Below are 23,179 nucleotides of genomic sequence, written 5' to 3' on the forward strand. Positions count from 1 at the left end.
CGTCCAGTGCGCTCCCACAGGTAGGGTCTTCTCAGGGTGCCGCCGGTTAAAGATTGCCGGCGGATGACACCCAGGGGGAGAGCCTTCTCAGTGGATGCGCCTGCCCTCTGGAACCAGCTGCCCGCAGAGCTTAGGACTGCTCCCGACCTCCGTTCATTTCGCCGGGACCTGAAGACCTGGCTCTTTGAGCTTTTCGGCCTAGGCTGAGAATTTTAATTGGGGTTTTTATTTTTTGGGATTTGATTTAATCTTTTTAATTGTTTTTAACTTTTGTATTGATTTTTGTTTTAAATACCCTGTAAACTGCCCTGAGTCCTTCGGGAAAGGGCGGTATATAAATCCAATAAAATAAAATAAAATAAATAAGATAGCACTTTATTTATGTTTCAGAAAATGACTTTGTGGTGAATTTGAAGTAGAGATGGCTGGCTGTTGGAGAGAAGGGGATGGTCTCAAATTGGTTGCCTTGCAGATCCTCACTTCAATCTATGCATTTGGCTGGCGACATTTCAGCAACACCTTAAAGCGAGATGGGGATTGTGTAACCCCAAAGTGTGGTGTAAAATCTGGAGCTTGAGATTTATCTGGCCACGATAACTGGTAGTTCCTGAGAATGCTGGTGAAGAAGAGGAAGAGCTCCATCCGAGCCAGGTTTTCCCCTAAGCAGACTCTCGGTCCTGGAAAGGCAAAGTGAAGGAGAAAGAGAGAAGCCATTCCATCAGCTGAAGGCCGGCAACCAATTGCAACTGCCGGACCTGCTTGTTTCTCTACAACATGATCCCAAATCTCATGAGATTTCCAAAGTTGCTAACAGTTCCTTTGCATTCTTTCCTTCTCTAAAAGGTTTACCTTCTGGGCCTCTATGCAGCACACCTCTTGTTGCTTAGAGTTTAAAAAGATGTTGAGACTTTGGAAGTTTGCATGTGTTTCTGAGCACCTCTACGGCCAGTCTAGAGAAAAAAGGACTAGGGAGGACATCATAGCAGTGTTCCAGTATTTGAGGGGCTGCCACAAAGAAGAGGGCATCAAATTATTCTCCAAAGCAGCAGAGGGCAGGACAAGAAGCAATGGATGGAAACTAATCAAGAAGAGAAGCAATCTGGAATTAAGGAGAAACTTCCTGACAGTGAGGACAATTAACCAGTGGAACAGCTTCTCTTCAGAAGTTATGGATGCTCCCTCACTGGCAGTTTTTAAGAAGAGATTGGACAGCCACCTCCATGAAATGATATAGAGTCTCCTGTTTGAGCAGAGGGTTGGACTAGAAGCCCTATTTGATTCTGATTCTCTGCTTTATTTTGTCCAACCACCTCCAAAGAGAAATTTACACAGAAGACCTATCACAATGCATTTCCAGACACAGGAAATGATATCCCCAAAGTGAAATCCATGACCACACAAAAGGGTCACACCTTTTTGTGGTCCAGGACCAGGTGTTCTTCAATGACCTCATTCAACATGATTACCTGTATTTCTTTTTACCACCATTTTCCTATAGGATGCTGACCTCTAAGCTGAGCCCAAGAGTTGACTTCCACAAGTCTCTAAAGAAAGGTTTCCACTGTGTGAGGGAGAGAGAGTGAGAGGGTGGGAGGGAGAGACAGATGGAGAGAGAGAGAGAGTTGGGGAGAAAGAGAGAGAGATGGAGTGAGAGACAGAGAGAGAGAGACAAAGAGAATGATGGCGATGGAGACAGAGAGAAGAATAATTGACCTGCTGAAAATGGCATGAAGGCTTCCGGCTTGACAAACTCTCCCTCTTCATTCAGGAAGTTGGAGGGGTTGAACTCATTGGGGAACTTCCACTGAGATTCATCACAATGGGCAGACTGGATATTGGCAAAAACCATGGTGTCCTGCACAAGCCAAGACAAGCACACAACAAAGATATTGAACTATAAGCCCATGGCACTCCCATAAAATGATCTTCAAAAGGAAGACACCCCCCCAATGATCTCAATCTCCTGTTTCCTCTTGCTCTTACACACAAACACAAATGCCTCAGGTGAGGAAGACACAGATAGACAATGCCGATTCACCAACACATCACTACATGTAAAACAATTAAAAGTTTCTGGTTTGTTTCTTTTTTACCTTGGGAATTTTATATCCAAAAAACTGCACATCTTTCATGGGGGAATGAGGTAGTCCAAGAGGAACAACAGCTGAAACACGTTGGATTTCATGAATGACAGCATTTGTGTAGGGCAAATTTTCTCTGTCTTCGTACTTCAAGATTGCCTCGTTTCCCAGAACTGCGTCTATTTCCTTCCAGCATTTCTCTGAGGAACAAACAGCTTAGTTACCTTCTGGAAAACATTTCACTGATTTTAAGTAGACAATGGTTTGTTTTCCAAGCAGGGGCCCACCAGAAGAGAGGAAAGTGAAGCTGAGTTTCCAGCCATGATAACTCAGGACCCTTCCTCATTTTACATAATAAGTAAAGTTACTACCCATATTTCCACGAAAATAAGACCGGGTGTTACATTAATTTTTGCTCCAAAAGATGCATGAGGGCTTATTTTCCAGTTAGGTCTTATTTTCAGGGAAATACAGTACTGAATGCATCTGTCTGGCTGACGATATTAACTGGGCCTTATTTTGGGGGTAGGGCTTATATTAAAACCATCCTGAAAAATTATGCTAGGGCTTAATTCCAGTTGGGTCTTATTTTGGGGGAAACAGGGTATTATAGATGAAGAATGCTATTTTAGGGGGGGCAGAGCTAGCTTGCATGGACGCCAGACGCCGAATTTCTGCCTCCTCCAGACCATTGCAGAGAATTGATTAAGAAATATAACACCCAATTAAGGACTATGAAAATTTAAGAGATTATGAAACGTGAGTTACTTCCCTTGCTTTCCTTCTGAAGTTTGGATTGCATTTGATTTGGTTTTGGACATTCTCCCAGAGAAGCTTTGAATTCAGATTTTTGACTCAGAGACTTGAGAGGCTTTTGAAGGCTGATGTGGAGAGGAGGGGCCCTATGATTGAAGACTGATAGGAAAAAGAATTTGGAGAGAGTTTAAAGGAGTATAGCTGAAAAGATAATAGCTGGTTTATAAGTGTACAGTGTGAAGGCCCCTTACTCCCTCCTTTCTGTCGAAGTGTTGAGATCTGGAGAAAGTGAAAATATTAAACATCTTTAAGACAGAGCCTTGATAAGGCCTGTGTAATAAAGATAGTTGCTGCCTTTGAATTTTTTTATTGCCATCATGTTGCTTTCATGGAGATAAGTTGATAAGGACAAGACAAAGGGTGGAAGTGGCTTGGGTCCGGATTATCTAAGGGAACACCTGCTGCCGGCATCAACTTCCCATCGTCCTGTGCGCTCCCACAGGGAGGGCCTTCTCAGGGTACCGCCGGTTAAGGAATGCCGGCGGGTTATTCCCAGGGGAAGGGCGTTCTCTGTGGGCACGCCGGCCCTATGGAACCAACTTCCCACGGAACTCAGGACTACCCCCGACCTTTGCTCATTTCGCCGGGAAACCTGGTTCTTCGAGCTGTTTGGCCCAGACTGAGGGGTTTTAATTTAATTTAATTTAATTGGGTTTTAGTTTAACTTCAGGGACTGTAATTTAATTAATAGTTTTAATTGGTTTTAATTGTATACTATGTATTTTAATTTCCCTGTAAACCGCCCTGAGTCCTACAGGAATAGGGCGGTATATAAATTTAAATAATAATAATAATAATAAAAAAAATAAGTGACATGTATGGACTATAGACTGTGTAAAAATTCTTAGAAGGTTAAGAGCTCTTTTTGGTGGATGTCAAAGCGCAGCCAAAGTGCAGAAAGTGTTTGGCAAAGACCCAAATCAGGCCTTAGACCAGACATGTCAAACACAAGGCCCGGGGGCCAGATCCAGCCCGCGAAATGGTTTCATGTGGCCCGCGAAGCCATCCTGGAAAGAGTGAGGGAACGGCCCCCACTGCCTTGGCCCTGGCCCAGAGACCCTCCTTCTGCCAGAGACCCTCAGGTCTGTCCCACTCCTGCCCAGGCCCCCATAGGCACCCTTGATGCGAACGATGTAGAGCTGGCCACGCCCACCCAGTAGGCCATATGCACTCTAGCCACGCCCACCCAGTAGGCCACGCCCACCCAGGCCACACCCACCCAGCCCCCTGAGGGCAACCGCAATGCTGATGCGGCCCTCAATGAAATTGAGTTTGACACCCCTGCCTTAGACCTTCAGATTTACATCTGATTCGAGTAGAAAAAGCCTTAGAAATGGATGTGAGGGAAAAAATCGCCTGAGAAGTCACTGACTCAACCAGATAAACTTGATATTCTCTTACAAGAGTTAAGAGAAATGAAGATAAATATAAAAGAAATGAAGACAAATGTAAAGGAGGATTTGATGGAAATAAAAGATAAAATGGATAATATGGATGTAAGAATAACAGCCCCTTCATGGATTACTGCCTTGTCGTGGCGAAGGGGCTTGCGTAATTCAATGAAGCTATGAGCTATGCCGTGCAGGGCCACCCAAGACGGACAGGTCATAGCAGAGAGTTCTGACAAAACGTGATCCACTGGAGAAGGAAATGGCAACCCACTCCAGTATCTTTGCCATGAAAACCCTATGGACAGTACCAAAAGGCAAAACGATATGACGCTGGAAGATGAGCCCCTCAGGTCGGAAGGCGTCCAATATGCTACTGAGGAAGAGCAGAGGGCTAGTACTAGTAGCGCCAGAAAGAATGAAGCGACTGGGCCAAAGCCGAAAGGACGCTCAGCTGTGGATATGTCTGGTGGTGAAAGGAAAGTCCGATGCTGTAAAGATTTTTTCTCCATAGGAACCTGGAATGTAAGATCCATGAATCAAGGCAAGCTGGACGTGGTCAAACAAGAGATGACAAGACTGAACATCGACATCTTAGGTATCAGCGAACTAAAATGGACAGGAATGGGTGAATTTAATTCAGATGACCATCAGGTATACTACTGCGGGCAAGAATCCCTCAGAAGAAATGGAGTAGCCTTCATAGTCAATAAAAGAGTAGGAAAAGCAATACTGGGATACAATCCTCAAAATGACAGAATGATCTCAGTTCGAATCCAAGGCAAACCATTCAATATCACAGTAGTCCAAGTCTATGCCCCAACCACCGGTGCTGAAGAGGATGAAATTGACCGGTTCTATGAAGCCCTACAGCACCTTATAGAAGTAACACCAAAAAATGATGTCCTTATCATCATGGGGGATTGGAATGCTAAAGTAGGAAGCCAAAAGATAACTGGAATAACAGGCAAGTTTGGCCTTGGAGTACAAAATGAAGCAGGGCACAGGCTGATAGAATTTTGTCAAGAGAATACGATGGTCATAGCAAACACTCTTTTCCAACAACCCAAGAGACGGCTTTACACATGGACATCACCAGACGGTCAACACAGAAATCAGATTGACTATATGCTCTGCAGCCAAAGATGGAGAAGCTCTATACAGTCAGTAAAAACAAGACCAGGAGCTGACTGTGGCTCAGACCATGAGCTTCTTGTTGCAAAGTTTAGGCTTAAACTGAAGAAAGTAGGGAAAAGCACTAGGCCAGTCAGGTATGAATTAAATCATATCCCTGTTGAATATACAGTAGAGGTGACAAATAGATTTAAGGAATTAGATCTGATAGACAGGGTGCCTGAAGAACTATGGACAGAGGTTCGCAACATTGTACAAGAGGTAGCAACCAAAACCATCCCAAAGAAAAAGAAATGCAAGAAAGCAAAATGGCTGTCTGAGGAAGCTTTGCAAATAGCTGAGGAAAGGAGGGAAGCGAAAGGCAAGGGAGAAAAAGAAAGATACGCCCAATTGAATGCAGAATTCCAGAGAATAGCTAGAAGAGATAAGAATGCCTTCTTAAATGAACAGTGCAAAGAAATAGAAGAAAACAATAGAATAGGGAGGACCAGAGATCTTTTCAAGAAAATTGGAGAGATGAAGGGAACGTTCAATGCAAAAATGGGCATGATAAAGGACCAAAATGGCAGGGACCTAACAGAGGCAGAAGAGATTAAGAAGAGATGGCAAAATTACACAGAAGAACTATACAAGAATGAGCTTAACGTCCCTGATAATCACAATGAGGTGGTCACTGACCTCGAGCCAGACATCCTAGAATGTGAAGTGAAGTGGGCCTTAGAAAAGCTGAGCAACAACAAAGCTAGTGGAGGTGACAGTATTCCAGCTGAGCTATTCAAAATCTTAAAAGACGATGCAGTAAAAGTGCTACACTCAATTTGTCAGCAAATTTGGAAAACTCAACAGTGGCCACAGGATTGGAAAAGATCAGTTTACATTCCAATTCCAAAGAAAGGCAGTGCCAAAGAATGTTCAAACTATCGCACCATTGCACTCATTTCTCATGCTAGTAAAGTTATGCTTAAAATCCTACAAGCTAGACTTCAGCAATATGTGGATCGAGAACTACCACAAGTACAGGCAGGATTTCGAAGAGGCAGAGGAACTAGAGATCAAATTGCCAACATACGCTGGATCATGGAGAAAGCTAGAGAGTTCCAGAAAAACATCTACTTCTGCTTCATTGACTATGCTAAAGCCTTTGATTGTGTGGATCATAACAAACTGTGGCAAGTTCTTAAAGAGATGGGAGTACCAGAACATCTTATTTGTCTCTTGAGAAACCTATATGCGGGCCAAGAAGCAACAGTGAGAACTGGACACGGAAACACTGATTGGTTCAAAATTGGGAAAGGAGTCCGGCAAGGCTGTATACTGTCGCCTTGCCTATTTAACTTATATGCAGAGCACATCATGAGAAAGGCAGGGCTAGATGAATCAAAAGTTGGAATTAAGATTGCTGGAAGAAATATCAACAACCTAAGATATGCAGATGATACCACTCTAATGGCAGAAAGTGAAGAGGAACTGAAGAGTCTCTTGTTGCGAGTGAAGAAGGAGAGTGCAAAAGTTGGGTTGAAACTAAACATTAAGAAAACCAAGATCATGGCATCCGGCCCTCTCAATTCCTGGTAAATAGATGGGGAAGAAATGGAGGTAGTGACAGATTTTATTTTCCTGGGCTCCAAGATCACTGCAGATGGGGACTGTAGTCAAGAAATTAAAAGACGCTTGCTCCTCGGGAGGAAAGCCATGGCAAATCTAGACAGCACACTAAAAAGCAGAGACATCACCCTGTCAACAAAGGTGCGTATAGTCAAGGCTATGGTCTTCCCAGTTGCAATGTATGGCAGTGAAAGTTGGACCATAAGAAAGGCTGAGCGCAAAAGAATTGAGGCCTTTGAACTCTGGTGCTGGAGAAGACTCCTGCGAGTCCCTTGGACTGCAAGGCGATCAAACCGGTCAGTCCTAGAGGAGATCAACCCTGACTGCTCTTTAGAAGGCCAGATCCTGAAGTTAAAACTCAAATACTTTGGCCACCTAATGAGGAGGAAGGACTCACTGGAGAAGAGCCTAATGCTGGGAAAGATTGAGGGCAATAGAAGAAGGGGACGACAGAGAATGAGGTGGCTGGATGGAGTCACTGAAGCAGTAGGCGTGAGCTTAAATGGACTCCAGAAGATGGTAGAGGACAGGAAAGCCTGGAGGAACATTGTCCATAGGGTCGCGATGGGTCGGACACGACTTCGCAACTAACAACAACAACAACAACAAAGAATAACAGATCTGGCGAAACAAAGGATATGACACGAAATATTACAGAAGTGAAGACTCAGATGGGGGAACATGATAAGGTGTTAAAAAGTCAGATAGGGCTTTTTTTTCCTCATAGAACGCTCAGAACGGAGTTCCGGCACCTTTTTTGGATGGAACCTTGTAGGGTAGGCAAGGCGGGTTGTATGACATGTGTGAGTTCCGGCACCTTTTTCTTTTACAAAAAAAGCACTGCAGATAACTATGATGCATCAGGTGAAAAAGGATTTGATTGACATATGTGATCGCCAATCAAATTTACGTATACGTGAATATCCAGAGAAAAGTGAAGAAAATGAAGCAAAATTGATTTAAGCAGTACTGGATTGGGCTATCTCAATCCTCCCAGATGTCCCCTTTACAAGATATGATATTGATGCAATACATAGAGTCGGCCCAAAAAGGTTGGGAAGAAAATTGCCGAGAGATATTGTGGTGTGACTCTGATCATATGCAAAAAAGAGCAATTAATGCACAAATTGTGAAACATGTCATCTATGGAAAAGTAAAATTATCATGGTTCAGAAGAATTGCAGCAATAAAACAACAACAATCAATTAAGGGTGGTCCCAGATATTATAGCAGTAAATAGAGATTTATTATGGAGCAATATAGAATTGAAGGAATTAAGGGAAATAGGCGATCCTATAGAAACATATTGGTTTAAAAAGGATATTTAAAAAATTGTTAAGAGAATTCAAAGTCCCTTTTTAAAAAAATTGATAGAATTATGGAATAAATGGAGATATTGTTTAATACCAGGAATTTTTTCCTTTAACACCGGTCGTAGAAATGGAGAAATTCCCTAAGACTGAATTGAAAGATTGGATTTGAAGGTAAATTTGAAGGTAAATTTAGATATGTCACCGAGGATTGCATTACTGTTACTGGTGGAAAAACAAGATATAAATGAAGCAAAAAAGGAATTGATTATAAATTTAATAATGGCAGCTAGATTAGTAATGGTTAAATATTGGAGACGGAATTGGGTTATTCAAAGAAATGAGTGGTATAATGAAATATGGAATATGGCAATAAATGATAAATTAACAACAGAAATTAAATTTTAAAAAGGGATGATTAAAGTAAATAATTATAATGAAATATGGGATGATTTTATAAAAAACAATCTTGGTGGAAGGCAAAGGGAATAAACCTGCTCAAGAATATATGCTGTTTTGGAGGGGATAAGGGCACAATTGAAATATATTGTGTATTGTTAGTTGTTATATGAGAAGAAATATAGGTAATAAAAATGGTCTCCAGGGGTGTGGGTGCATTGTAGTATTTGTATTTTTTATATTGTTTTTTATTTAGATTTATATGTGTTATGTTTGTATTATTTGTATTTGAATAAAATATTTTTTTAAAAAAAAGAATGCTATTTTACAATTCTTCACCTTAGCTCAGTTACCTTCTGGAAAACATTTCACTGACTTTAAGTAGACATTGATTTGATATTCACCAGAAGTAATAAGAGGGCAGCTGTCTGAGTTCCCAGCTATGATCATGACCCCCAATTCAGGACCCTTCCTCATTTTACATAAGTGAAGTTGTTATTATTACACGTCAAGCTTTTTGGATTAAAATTTGGTGGAATATGCAGAAGATATTTAAGAAAAAGATAAGGTTTTCTCCACAGTTATTTCTGTTGGGTATTATTACAGATTGTACCGTTATAGAAACTAAATTGATGTTGAATTTAATAACGGCAGCAAGACTTTTGGTTTCGCAATACTGGAAGAAGGAGGAACTGCCTACTATAGAAGAGTGGACTTTAAAAGTTTCAAACCTGGCAGAAATGGCAAAAATTTCAGCATATTTGAAAGAACAATCGCAACAGAGATATATTTCGGAATGGAGAAGATGGATCGATTATATTCAGAATAAATATGGGACTAAAAATTTCATTTAACATATGAATGAGTATTAGAATTATAAGATGTATTATTATTTAGTTATGTTTAAGTGGAGTTAAAGTGTGATAGGATTTAAAGTGTAATTATAGATGGTTAGCATATTTTAGCTCAAGTTTGTTAGAGGCAATACCCTGTATTCAGCTCTGGGAAGTTGTGGGGAGGAGAGGGAGGTAGGGGAAGCTGGGGGGGAGGGGGAGGGAAGGAGTTTATCTTTAAAATGTATTGTAAAACTTTTCAATAAAAAAAAATTCTTCACCTTGGACCTCTGGAAAGGCCATCAAATAGAGCCAAGTCCACTTCAGTGTTGCCGCCGTTGTCTCTGTTCCAGCCTCAAACAGGTTACATAGTAAGACTAGCAGTTGCTCTTCCTCAAAACTTGAACTTTTCCTCTCAGGCTGGGGTTAAATTAAAACAAAGAATGTTGTTAATCTCAAATGGGAAAAGGATCCTCTCCCAGTCATGTATTCTCATTCATTCGGTTGACAACTCCAACTTAAAAGCAGGAGTTCATTCTGAAAAATATGACTAAAAATGGAAAGGAAGCGATGAGAAGGGAAACAAGCAACTTCTGGTGACAACTCATCATAACAGAGTTTGGGGAGAGGACAAGGCTCCCCTAGAGGGTCCCCCTGAGCTGGCAAAAGGTCCTTTCCTCCAAGTCCTGATGGAAAGGTCTACCCTAGCAGGTTGGGTCTGCACAACGTGCAAAGCACAAGGACATTGCTGCACTCACACAACGAGTCAACCAGGCAGAAAGATTTGGCACAACGTCTAGAAAAGTGCCTGCATCGATATTTTTGTGATATTTTCAGGGTGTGGTGGTGCAGCAGCTAGAATCCAGTACTGCAGGCTAACTCACTGCTCACTGCCAGGAGTTCGATCTTAACAGGACTCAAGATCGACTCAGCCTTCCATCCTTCTGAGGTCAGTAAAATGAGGACCCAGATTATTGGGAGGACTAGGCTGACTCTGTAAATCACTTAGAGAGGGCTGTAAAGCACTACGAAGCGGTATATAAGTCTAAGTGCTATTGCTATGTGTAATTTCAAAAAAATAGATCCAAGAAGAGAGGGGGGAAAATCACTGCAAATTCAGCAGGAAAAGATTGAGGAAATTTACCTTCTGTATTTCTTCTAAATACGCATCGGTGAAATCCCGATGTTCTCCTGGAGTCAAGGTTGCCTTGTGCTCTTCTATCTCTTTTTCAAGGAAATCATCTAATTTCTTCGTAATTGTGAATAGTTCCTGATGGGGCAGGGGAAGACATCTCACCAAGGGCACCTCATTGTAAATCTACCAGCAAAGAGAAGAAAAGCCAACACTGATTAATTTGATCACAATCAATATATCCTTCTTTGTAGGATAAATTGAGCAGGAAAAGAAATCCCTTGTAATGTCTCCTATTCACAATTTGATAGGGAATCAAATGCCCCAATAAGGTAGCATTTCAACAAGTGTCCCAATATGATACATTTTTCCGATTAAATTTGAATAGCTGCAGTTTTTGACCAAATATGGAAGCTTCACCCATCCTTCCTGGCTCTCTGATGAGATATTATTCTAATTGCAAGGAAAACCAGAGAGTGTCCAAAATATGTGAGACATGAAAACTCAGATTCCCACCACCTAATTGTGCCCTTATTTTGAATATTCTTTTGGACTCTTGTTAAGGATACCAAGGCCCAGGGTCCTGCTAGTATTCGTGAATTTTGATGTATCATATCCAGCATAGTTTTGAGGAAGCTGTCGTCATATTCAAAATGTTTTGCAAATAATATAGTAGACGTTATGTTGGCAACCGCAGTGTCCAGAAATCCATTTGGATCGAAAGGCATGTCTGTCAAAGAAAAGAAATGAGATCCCTATCAATTAATATGGCTTCATGTTCCTTTAGAGGAGGAGTCACAAAGTCAGTGTAATAAATCATAAAAGTCTTGCTGAAATCTAAAACAATGTACCACTCAAAGTGTTAGCCCTGCCAAGGAGTGGAGATCATTAGCTGAACCGGGTATATGAACCCTATCTAAGATACAATTGAAAAGATTCCTTGGGGTTTGTCAGTGCATAGAATATGTATGTGACATCATTTATGTATGTTTTAGGACAGCTACAAAAATTAGGGGACAGGCTCCATACACAGGAGGAAGTGGTGAATGAACAGTCACCAGAAGAAGTTTTCCCTAAGGAAAATGTTGGTGGTCTCAGTCATTCAGAACCAGAGCAATCCTGGAGAATCCTGCTTTCCATCATGACTGCACAATATGTATTCCTAGTTCAATATCAACTTGTTGCTGTGTTAGTCTTATCTCCATTACAAGCATATCTTCATAAACTTTGCCTCTAGGAGATGTTTGCCTTTTAATCTAAAACTTTTGGAGACCATCACATTGCAGAAGACATCCCAGGACATCTCAGGGACAACATGAAACGTGGTGGGAAGTAGACCTAGTTTGTGATGGCCAAGAGTATTTCAAGAAAATTTCAAGAGGTGGCGATTAGTTATGTTTCCTAGGCTAGCCATTTTATATAGATGAATCTTTCCCCCTCTTCCCCCCAATTCTTTATGAATATCCAATACCCAGAATTCTACTTTATAGCCTCCTACCAAGATTAGAATAACAGAATTACAGAATTGGAAGGAACCTTGGAGATCTTCTAATTCAGCCCCCTGCTCAGGCAGGAAACCCTATACCATTTCAGACAAATGTTTCTCCAATCTCTTCTTAAAAACGTCCAGCATTAGAGCATTCACAATGTCTGGAGGCAGATTGTTCCACTGATTGTTCTTACTGTTAGGAAATTTCTTCTTAGTTCTAGGTTGCTTCTCTTCTTGATTAGTTTCCATCCATTGCTTCTTGTGCTTTGGAGAATAGCTTGACTCCCTCTTCTTTGAGGCAGACTGTTAAATATTGGAACACTGCTATCATGTCACCCCTGGTCCTTCTTTTCATTAAATGAAACATACCCAATTCCAGCAACCATTCTTTATATGTTTTAGCCTCCAGTCTAGCAATTATCTTTGTTGTTCTTCTCTGCACTCTTTCTAGGGCCTAAGCATCTTTTTTACATTGTGGTGACCAAAACGTTGTAGGACTCCTGCTTTGCATACATTACAAGCACAGAGACAAAATAAACAATATGTTTTAGGTTGGTCAATGGGACTTAGAATTTAATACAACCGGAATCCTAAGCTCTTCCCACTCTGCTTCAATACACACATTGAATGGTCAACCTGGAGGCCCATTCAATTGTGTTTTTGGAAACCAAAAGCAACACTGGAATGACAATTCCCCAACCATCCCATCCTGTCCCAGGAGAGCTTACTTATGTTTTCGGTGAGTGCTTGAATCAAACAAGTTGCCTCCTCCAAGATCTTTGCTTCCATTGATTTTTTGCCCATTCCAAAGTTTCTGAGGTGCATCCCTGAAAACTTTCTTTGCTCCTTCCAAACTTCACCATATCTTAAGGTCAGGATGCCTGGAAAAAAATTATCCAGCCATCATTCATCTTTAGATGTTAAGCACCGGGGAAATCAGGAGATTCAAGCAAATTCAAATAAAGAATTTATTTGTATGTTTTTGTCAGTAAACCTGGAAAAAAAATCCCATATTGGAGTCATTTGCCCTTATCTTGCTTATCAATAACTATCTGTTTATTAAAACAAAGGTGTATTTTCAAAAACCATAATATAAGTAAATGAACAGAGATTTATGAAAATTACACAATTCATGTTCAACTAATAAAATATATTCATATCAAGGAATAAAATTCATTGAATAGAGTTTTTTTTTGTAGCATAAGAAATAAATAGGACTTTTTTTTCAGCTGAATAGCAAAATTTCTTCTATATTGAGAAGGAGGAGGAGGAGGAGGAGGAAGAAGAAGAAGAAGAAGAAGAAGAAGAAGAAGAAGAAGAAGAAGAAGAAGAAGAAGAAGAAGAAGAAGAAGAAGAAGAAGAAGAAGAAGAAGAAGAAGAAGAAGAAGAAGAAGAAGAAGAAGAAGAAGAAGAATTCTAACATTTAAAGAGACTATTCCTTCCCCTACTGGAAACTTTGGGTCAGAACTCCAGAATGTAGAGAAAGAAGATTATTGGTAGCTGGTTAACAGAATGGGAAACCTGAAGCCCTATCAAGAACAAAGGCATTGGGGGGAAAATGAAATTATAGATAATTACCTTTATTCCTGGTGAGGAAATCCATTAGAGGAAATGATGGCCTCCCAGCAAATTCTGTGCCTTTTATCATGAGGACCTCTTTTACTAAAGGAAACCCATGAATGAAGACTGCAGGAGTTCCTCCAAGATAAAGGCTGAAGACAGGACCATATTTTTTTGTTAGCTGAAACCAATGAACCAAGCTCGTTAGCATAGCAGCATCAGGTCATCAATTGGGATCAAACACGGCAATGTTGCAACAGAATACTTCATCAAGGATGACACTGAGAAATTTACTTGAAGCTCCATGAAGCTCCATTCCCCAAAGTGTTCGGCCAATTCTCATAGTGTCATGGTCCCATCGGATCCCAGTTTGGAGTTGGAACAAGGGGGATGGCGTGGGAATCCGTTGGGATCAAACACGGCAATGTTGCAACAGAATACTTCATCAAGGATGACATGAGAAAATTACTTGAGTTCCACCAACTCCATTCCCCAAAAGTCAATGCTCCTTCCAATTCAGGCACAGGTCTACATGTAAACATTCTTTATTGAAAAATTTAATGCAAGCACTGAACACGGGAGGGATTTTTATCCTGCCTGGCAGAAGTGCAGAAGGTTGGCTTTGGCCAAGCGCTCTTCTTAGAAGAAAATTTAAAGCACACATTGCAGTTGACACATCAAGAAAGGGACTCAGACTATTGATAGCTCTGCTCCGTATAGAACTATAGCGATTATTCATTAAACTTGCACAAAATTTCCCCCACAAAGTGGCTTATGTGCCTGCAGAAAGGGAAGAGTTAGGAGATGACTGGTGAACCGAGATGCATTTTAGAGGCAGAAAACATGTTATTTCCAGAGCTGCCAGGGACAGGATTACTGAAAGACTCTTGAGTGGATTAATAGAAGATCATAGAAAACTGGAGATGGAGGAAAACATGGAAAGCAACATTCACTGCAGATGGACTTAAGGGCATCATCTGAAGATAGGAACATTCTCCTAACAGGAGAAATTTCCAGTCAGACATAACTAATACTCTTGCTTAACTCTAACTGCTACATATATAAGGAAGTTTAACAAAGTATTTTGACTTTAGAAGAGTCTTATTTTACAGACTTGGGGAGTTTAAATAGTAATTGTTGTTTTATTTCATTGATTTGGTCACCACAATGTAAAAAAGATGTTGAGACTCTAGAAAGAGTACAAAGAAGAATAACAAAGATGATTAGGAGACTGGAGGCTAAAACACATAAGGAACGGCTGCTGGAATTCGGTATGTCTAGTTTAATGAAAGGGACGCGGTGACTCAGTGGGTTAGGACGCTGAGCTTGTCGATCAGAAGGTCAGCAGTTTGGCGGGTTGAATCCCGAGTGCCGCGTAACGAGTGAGCGCCTGTTACTCGTCCCAGCTTCTGCCAACCTAGTAGTTCGAAAGCACGTAAAAATGCAAGTAGAAAAATAGGGACCACTCCGGTGGGAAGGTAACAGCGTTCCGTGCGCCTTTGGCGTCTAGTCATGCCGGCCACATGACCACGGAGACGTCCTCGGACAAGCGCTGGCTCTTCGGCTTTGAAACGGAGATGAGCACTGGCCCCTAGAGTTGGAGATGACTAGCACGCATGTGCGGGGGAACCTTTACCTTAGTTTAATGAAGAGAAGGACGAGGGGGGGACATGATAGCAGTGTCCCAATATCTAAGGGGCTGCCCCAAAGAAGAGGGAGTCAAGCTATTCTCCAAAGCACCTGAGGGCAGGACAAGAAACAACGGATGGAAACTAATCAAGGAGGGAAGCAACCTAGAACTAAGGAGAAACTTCGTGACAGTTAGAACAATTAACCAGTGGAACAACCTGCCTCCAGAAGGGGTGAATGCTCCAACCCTGGAAGTTTTTAAGAAAAGACTAGACAGCCATTTGTCCAAAATGGTATAGGGTTTCCTGCCTGAGCAGGGGGTTGGGCTAGATGACCTTCAAGGTGCCTTCCAACTACTTCTTCTTCTTCTTCTTCTTCTTCTTCTTCTTCTTCTTCTTCTTCTTCTTCTTCTTCTTCTTCTTCTTCTTCTTCTTCTTCTTCTTCTTCTTCATCTTCTTCTCCTTCTTCATCTATCTATCTATCTATATCTTATTTATTTATTTATATTTAAATTTATATACCGCCCTATTCCCGTAGGACTCAGGGCGGTTTACAGGGAAAATTAAAAGTTAAAATACATCATATACAATTAAAAACGATTAAAACTAAGATTAAATTAATCCCTGAACTTAACTAAAACCCCATTAATTAAATAATTAAAACCCCTCAGTCTGGGCCAGACAACTCAAAAAACCAAGTTTTCAAGTCCCTACGAAATGAGCGAAGGTCGGTGGCGGTCCTAAGCTCCGTGGGAAGCTGGTTCCAAAGGGCCGGCGTGCCCACAGAGAACGCCCTTCCCCTGGGGATAACCCGCCGGCATTCCTTAACTGGCGGTACCCTAAGAAGGCCCTCCCTGTGGGAGCGCACAGGACGATGGGAAGTTGATGCCGGCAGCAAGTGTTCCCTCAGATATCCCGGACCCTCGCCATTTAGGGCTTTATAGGTCATCACCAGCACCTTGAATCTCACCCGAAGGGCAACCGGAAGCCAATGCAGCTCGCGGAGTAGAGGTGTTACATGGGAGTATCGGGAGACCCCCATCACGACTCGCGCGGCCGCATTCTGCACCAGCTGAAGCCTCCGGGTGGTCCTCAAGGGCAGCCCCATGTAGAGAGCATTGCAGTAGTCTAGCCGGGAGGTCACAAGCACATGGGTGACTGTGTGTAGGGCATCTCGGTCCAGATAGGGCCGCAACTGGTGCACCAGACGAAGCTGGGCAAAAGTCCCCCTGGTCACGGCTCCTATATGATCTTCAAAATTGAGCCGTGAATCCAAGAGGACGCCCAAGTTGCGAGCCCTATCGACGGGGGGTATCGAAAGCCGCTGAGAGATCTAAAGGGACTAGGACAGAGGAACATCCCCTGTCCCGAGCCCGCCAGAGATCATTCACCAGTGCAACCAATGCCGTCTCCGTGCTACACCCAGGCCTGAAACCCGATTGGTACGGGTCCAGATAATCAGTTTCCTCCAGGAACAGAGGAAGCTGATGCGCCACCACACTCTCAACAACCTTCGCCAAAAAGCGAAGGTTGGAGACCAGATGATAGTTATTTAAAACAGCCGGGTCCAGGGCAGGCTTCTTGAGGAGGGGCCTCACCACCGCCTCCTTCAAGGCAGCGGAGAAGATATCCATCTATCTATCTATCTATCTATTTATTATTATTATTATTATTATTATTATTATTATTATTATTATTATTATTATTATTATTATTATTATTATTATTATTATTATTATTATTATTATTAATCACTGCCCAGTATCTCTCTCTTCATTCTTTCTTTGCTCTATGTTCTTTTGGTGAAAAGTGTTGAGCCCCGCGGGCCCGACATTCAGCGAGGGGTGGTGTGCCACACCCGTGGGTCCCCTTCAGCACACACATCCCTCCCAGCCAACTGACAAGCGGCTCCGATGGCCAAGGAAGCGGCCCGGCAGTCGCTGCCTCTCCCGGACAACTTACATGCTCCCACGCTGCTCCAGACAGTTGTCGGCATCCCCGTGCACCTCCTGAGACTGCGCCTGCATTGGACGGTTGTCGGCATCTTCAGGCATGTCCGGAGACCGCGCCGGCGCAGGGGGGCCTGGCGGGTCGGGAGGCCGGTTTGCCTGCCACTCAGGCATCTTGTGCGGCCTTGGAGACCGCACCTGTGCAAAAGGACCCCGTAGACCAGGTCGTCGGCTGCTGCGAGGACGTTCGGCCATCCACAGACGTTGCGTCTGCGCAGAACGGCCCTGCTGGCGAGGGGACTGGGTCGGCCGGTGCTGCTATGCCCACAGGGGGTTTTACCGGCACGTTTTACCGGCGCACGGACATCGTTCCGGAACCCCTTCTCCCGCCAATGGATGGATGTCCTGGACATAGGGGGGGATGCACACCCACTGCCTACTTATAGGTGGCTTGCCGCTGGGGCCTTTTGGCTGGGGGAGGTGAGGGGACGATAACAGGCTATGAGGAAGTCCAAGACCTACGGCCATGAGGGGATCGGCTTTAGGTGGGAAACAGCTAGCAGCTAGCATGGGGGGGGTGGCCTTCGGGGTGAAGAATGGAAGGGATACGTACCTGGAAGGACAGGGCATGCTGTGCAGCGATGAACAGCAGATGCAAAAAGGGAATGGGAGGGGAGGAGCGGTGTACATGTAGGGAGGTGGGCGGATGCTGGCTTGTTGGGCGTGGTGGCGGTTACTGTATAGGTTAGCCATATATACAGCGTTGGATGCAGTGAGCAGCCAACGCTGACTTTTTTCCTGCCTTGGCTTGCTGTATTTCGAATAAATCGCATTTCCTTTGTGGGTCGTCTCTCGTTCTTGCTGTGAGTATCGTTACCTCGACTTCTACAGGACGGGATTGTGACAAAAAGATTGGATATAATTTGATTAATTAATTAATCTGACTTACTTAATTAAAACCTTACTTTACAGCATTTGCCAAACAAGTAATGCTTGAAAACAATAAATCAGGTTGTTGTTTTTTTTGCTTTTTCTGCATGCTCATAGTTGAAGGCAGGGCTTTTTTTCTCATAGAACGCCCAGAACGGAGTTCCGGCACCTTTTTTGGATGGAACCTTGTAGGGTAGGCAAGGCGGGTTGTATGACATGTGTGAGTTCCGGCACCTTTTTCTTTTACAAAAAAGGCACTGGTTGAAGGTATAAAAAAGAGGGAGAATGGGGGGGGGGCGGAGGGAAACCAAAGATAAATGCCTTAGCTGAGTGCTTTTTAATGAGCCTTGCACATGTAAAAGCAGAACTGGACTTTTCCTAAGTATTGTTTGGAAAAAAAGGAAAACAAAAGTCACCAGAAGTTGTTGTTGATGGTTGTGTTGTTGTTGTTGTTGTCTAATCATTTCCCAAGGGCTAAAGCCTCATGAGAAAGAGGACCAAACCAACCCTGCCCTAACAAATGTACAGATAAATGAGGCACTAACAGACACAGAGACTAGTTGGCCAATTTATATTGCTAAACCGTGTCTACTCTTGCTGTTGTTCAGTCTCTAAGAATAACTGACTCTTTGGGCCAGAGCATGTCATAGCATGCCAGGCCCCCTGTTCTCCAGTGTCTCCCGAAGTTTGTCCAAATTCATGTTCATTGAGTTGATGACACTATCTAGTTTGTCCAAATTCATGTTCATTGAGTTGATGACACTATCTAACCATCTCCTCCTCTGCCGTCCCCTTCTCCTTTGGCCTTCCGGCTTTCAGGCTCTTTTCCAAGGAGTCCTCTCTGCTCATTTGCTGGCCAAAGTATTTGAGCTTCAGCTTCTGAACCTGTCCTTCCAAAGAGCAGTGAGGGCTGCGCTGTTTCTGATTTGATCTCCTTGCAGTGCAAGGGACTTTCGAGACTTTCACCTTTTAATAAATCAGCTAACAAGGCTCTGTGGGAACCTAGCTTGTGTGATGGTGACCAGCTGCTCTGGGACAAGGCAGGTCACTTTTTCTAAGAGTCAGTGGCTTTGACCCAGTTTTTCTATCCCAGAAACATGCTGGGACAGCATGGAAAAAGTCTTCCCTTTGCTAACTCTCACCATTTATCAGACTCCAAATAACTCGTTGTTGCAATGACCGTCTCCAATAAATATCTCTTCAAAGCCAGCCTAAGGGACATAAATCCCTTTGTTCATCTCCACGAGAATTTTGAACAGTCAGTGAATGAATGGTCATTAACTGAGAACTACCTTAATAGATTTGTTTATCTACCTAGACTTGATTCTTTTATCCATTTTGTTTATATATTACATTCTCTCAAAGTATAAAACAATACAACTAAAGGCAAGGGATACAACACAATTAAAGAATGGACTCATTTGGAATTCAGCACGAAACGAATCATAAACTACTCATTCATGTAGATAAATGACACCCTTCTTTAGCCTTTTAAAATATCAAAGTTCTCCAGTAATTTTCGGAAGGTGAATGTTTCATTTGGAAACTTGGAAGGAAAACCAAATGTATCTTTCAAAGAGCTAATGGATTATTCACAGGAAGCTCAGTGCAATTAGGAATTAGGATTCTTCAGCATCAAGTGGAAGGTATTTTCAAACCTCCATAAGATTCTAAGTACTTTTCTCTAATTTCTGGATGAAAGAAAAATTGTGCCTCCTGTATGTGCGTCATGTGTGTGTAATCTATGTGTTCCACTTTGAGAGCGGGCAACTAAATGTCATTTTTGATGGGTGCCATTGTGCCCACAGTAAAAAAATGACAATAAAGTTTATTATCTTATCTTATCTTATCTTATCTTATCTTATCTTATCTTATCTTATCTTATCTTATCTTATCTTATCTTATCTTATCTTATCTTATCTTATCTTATCTTATCTTATCTTATCTGGTGGTGAATGCTCCAACACTGGAGGTTTTTAAGAAGAGACTGGACAGCCATTTGCCTGAAATGGTATAGGGTTTCCTGCCTGAGCAGGGGGTTGGACTAGATGACCTCCAAGGTCCCTTCCAACTTTATATATATATATATATATATATATTATTATCTTATCTTATCTTATCTTATCTTATCTTATCTTATCTTATCTTATCTTATCTTGACAAGTTAACAGAAACACACAAACCCTTTTAGTTCTTTTTGCAGTAGGAAAAATGTTGGCAAATTCACTCTCTGAAGTTTAATATAAAAATGGATAAGAAGCCTTACCTGATCAAGGCCCTTCAGAGGGTCCCTGTTAATGAGGTGAAGCAGATTCCCAAGCAGGGGCAGTCTCCATGGCCCAGGGGGAAAGCCTGTGGGACGTTTCATTTTCCAAAACCAGAAGAACAGGAGTGAAAGAACAAGCAGCCAGCTGAAAACATCCATGCTGATCGCAGGAATATCTCACTCTGTGTTTCGCTCCTGCCAATGTCCCTGGCAAGTGAGCCAAAGATTAAATCTTGGAATTCAGCTTTAAAAAGTATGTGGTGTTCAGGCTTCCAGTTCCTGTTAAGCAGCGAAGCAGTTGAGGGATTCGGAATGCCGAGCCCTTCAGCTGAATTTCTTTCTGTTTGGGGACCCTAAATGGGCCAGGAGCCGCCCCAGAGAGGTGACAATGAAGGAAGGAAGTCTCAGGGACCTAGGAGAGATGGCAGCCTCCCCGAATGGTCCAGGAGAAGCCTTCCAGAAACCAACAGAAGAAAGGTTAGCCTAACTTAGAGTCTAGCCCAAGCTGCAAACAACGGAAGTCAAAAGCTCTAAGCTGATTGTAAACAGTGCATTTGAATCTGGGTAAGAATATTGATTTTCTCTATCCTACCTATTTTCCTGAAGAAGAGAAGTCCCAAAAATAAAAGCCCTCCGAGATAAAAAGAAGGGGTTCCCCCCACACACCTTTTGGCTATTGGAAGCGGCGAATTTTACCCTTTAGGGAGGGAAAAGACTAGAAAGATCTGAAAAATGAACCAACATCTACTGGTGGGTGAGAATTATTTGGGGACAAATTTCTGTCTCTGACCTTCAAAATTCTCAATAAACACAGCTGTGTAGATAAAGTGAGACTAACAAATCTGAGGCAATGAATACTTCACAAGAGGAAATATATGATAAGCGGCAACCATTTCAAAGGACAATGATTTTAAACTACAAAGAAATACAGAACAACTTCAAAAGTATGAATCAACTTATCTCCAATTTAATTTTACTCCAAGAAATCTCTCAGGAAAATATAGCAGAGACGACTGAACATAATTCTGAGGATATAAAAAGTACACGGTGTTCAGAAGTCAGAAGGGAAAGAGTGATCTTCCTGCTGAAAAGACCCATATTCAAAGCAGAGAAGTCTCACTCTGGGTGTTTCTGTGGTTGTGCCATGCCTCCATTGGAGCTTGAATCTGCTGAGGAAAATGAGCTGGAACGGGGAGCCTATGGAGATGGAGGGAGAGGTGTCTGTGGCTTCAGAGGAATGTGGGGAAGAGCAGGCCGAGGCAGGCCAGGGCCTTTCAGGATTGGGACAGGATGAACAGGAGAGACAGAGCTGGGCGATGAGCAAGGGCCACCCCCTCCTGATCCAATAAAAATAGGAACATTTTTGGTCCCCAAGTTTCAGGAACATATAAATCCAATTAAAATAAAGTTGTTCTTTTAAAACTTTAATTCCCCTGGGTAGTCAGTCGGCGCTATTCTCAGAGGGTGGGATAGAAATCCCTCTCTCCTCACAGGGGGAAAGATACCTCAGGCAGCTTTTACAGGAAAAGAAAGTACTTAGGGTAAAGAGAGTTTCACCCAGTTTCATCTGCATTGCTTTCAAAGTGCTTGGTGGTAAGTTTGACTTTGGCTGTCTGCAGCCTAGTGATGGGCCCTATTACTATGGCCGGTCTTTCCTCCGCCGGTTTGGAGGGCTGCCCCGGATCGAGCAGAAGGGCTGCCACCCTCCCACAATCAAGCGGTGGTCCCCTCCTTACTCGTCGCCCCTACAGGGTGACTTTCGATCCTTTCCAGGGTCCCCCAGCGGAGCAAAACCGAACGCGGAAGACGGAGCTCGCCTTCCAGCATCCATGGCATCAGCGATGGCAAACTGGAAGTCCATATTTATTCCTTCTGATTACATAAGCAACCCACCCAGCGAAGCTGACACACATAAGATAAAGATTTCAACCAGTAAGTCTGGCACACTGTAAATAAGAAGGGAGAAAGCCGAAGTAGCTAAAAATGTTCCCTTTTGGGTGTTTCCCTAAAGACATCGCACGTTCCCAGGTGGGTTAGGACACTGGGTGTTTTCCTTGCTATCCTTTCGTGACCGGCATTCATGACTCTGCAAGAGCCCAAAGACTTGGACATATTCACAATTGATACTTCCTATGCTGCCTCCTAATTCTGGGTCATCACCGGCATAATCCAACGAGGATGACACGTCTCCCCTGGAATGTCAGGAAGATGATGCTGTCCCAGGCCTATCTGGCATTGGACGAAGTGGTCAACCAGACAGGGAACTGCCTGCCTTCACAAATGCAGAGGGGATATTTCTAGCCAGGCGTAATCAATACCATTGTTTAACTCCAATGAACTGGAAGGCTTTAAACCTCACCACGCACATAAGGGAGTTTAAGTAAGCATTCCGACTTTAGAAAAGAGTCTTAATTTACAGAATGTGGGACTTTAAGTAGTAATTGTCCCTGGCAAATGAGCCAAAGATTAAATCTTTGAAGTCAAGATAAAAGGTACACAGTGTTCAGAAGTCAAATTTCACAACTTGCATTTTGGCAAGCAGAAAATTAACAACAGGAACTTGTTATCAAAATACAGCATTACCTAAAATGTCAGAAAATATTTCATTCATGAGTCTGGAGAAGATGGCCTTTCAGTTAGCCAATGAAAGGCAACATTA

The 23,179-nt window shown here is 42.6% G+C and overlaps 1 protein-coding gene across 3 annotated transcripts; it reads right to left on the minus strand.

Annotated features, from left to right (window-relative positions):
• Positions 1 to 358: 358 nt before the first annotated feature.
• On the minus strand, positions 359 to 22,570 carry LOC308672572 (cytochrome P450 2J2-like). Of its 3 annotated transcripts, XM_081335598.1 has the most exons (11): positions 20,521 to 20,725; positions 17,938 to 18,209; positions 17,338 to 17,609; positions 13,766 to 13,928; positions 12,916 to 13,068; positions 11,268 to 11,428; positions 10,711 to 10,884; positions 9,848 to 9,986; positions 2,094 to 2,281; positions 1,714 to 1,855; positions 359 to 677 (listed from the first exon to the last, which is right to left on the minus strand). In XM_081335598.1, the coding sequence occupies exons 4-11, from the start codon at positions 13,833 to 13,835 to the stop codon at positions 487 to 489; spliced, it is 1,218 nt and encodes a 405-aa protein (XP_081191724.1). In that variant the 5' UTR covers positions 13,836 to 13,928; positions 17,338 to 17,609; positions 17,938 to 18,209; positions 20,521 to 20,725; the 3' UTR covers positions 359 to 486. The 3 variants fall into 3 exon arrangements, with proteins under 3 accessions (XP_081191724.1, XP_081191723.1, XP_081191725.1); XM_081335597.1 differs by lacking the exons at positions 17,338 to 17,609; positions 17,938 to 18,209 and adding an exon at positions 21,641 to 21,664 and having other exon boundaries at positions 20,521 to 21,545; XM_081335599.1 differs by lacking the exons at positions 17,338 to 17,609; positions 17,938 to 18,209; positions 20,521 to 20,725 and adding an exon at positions 22,414 to 22,570.
• Positions 22,571 to 23,179: the final 609 nt, after the last annotated feature.

Source organism: Vipera berus, assembly GCF_964194415.1.
Source record: "Vipera berus genome assembly, chromosome: 10".
Lineage (NCBI taxonomy): Eukaryota > Metazoa > Chordata > Lepidosauria > Squamata > Viperidae > Vipera > Vipera berus.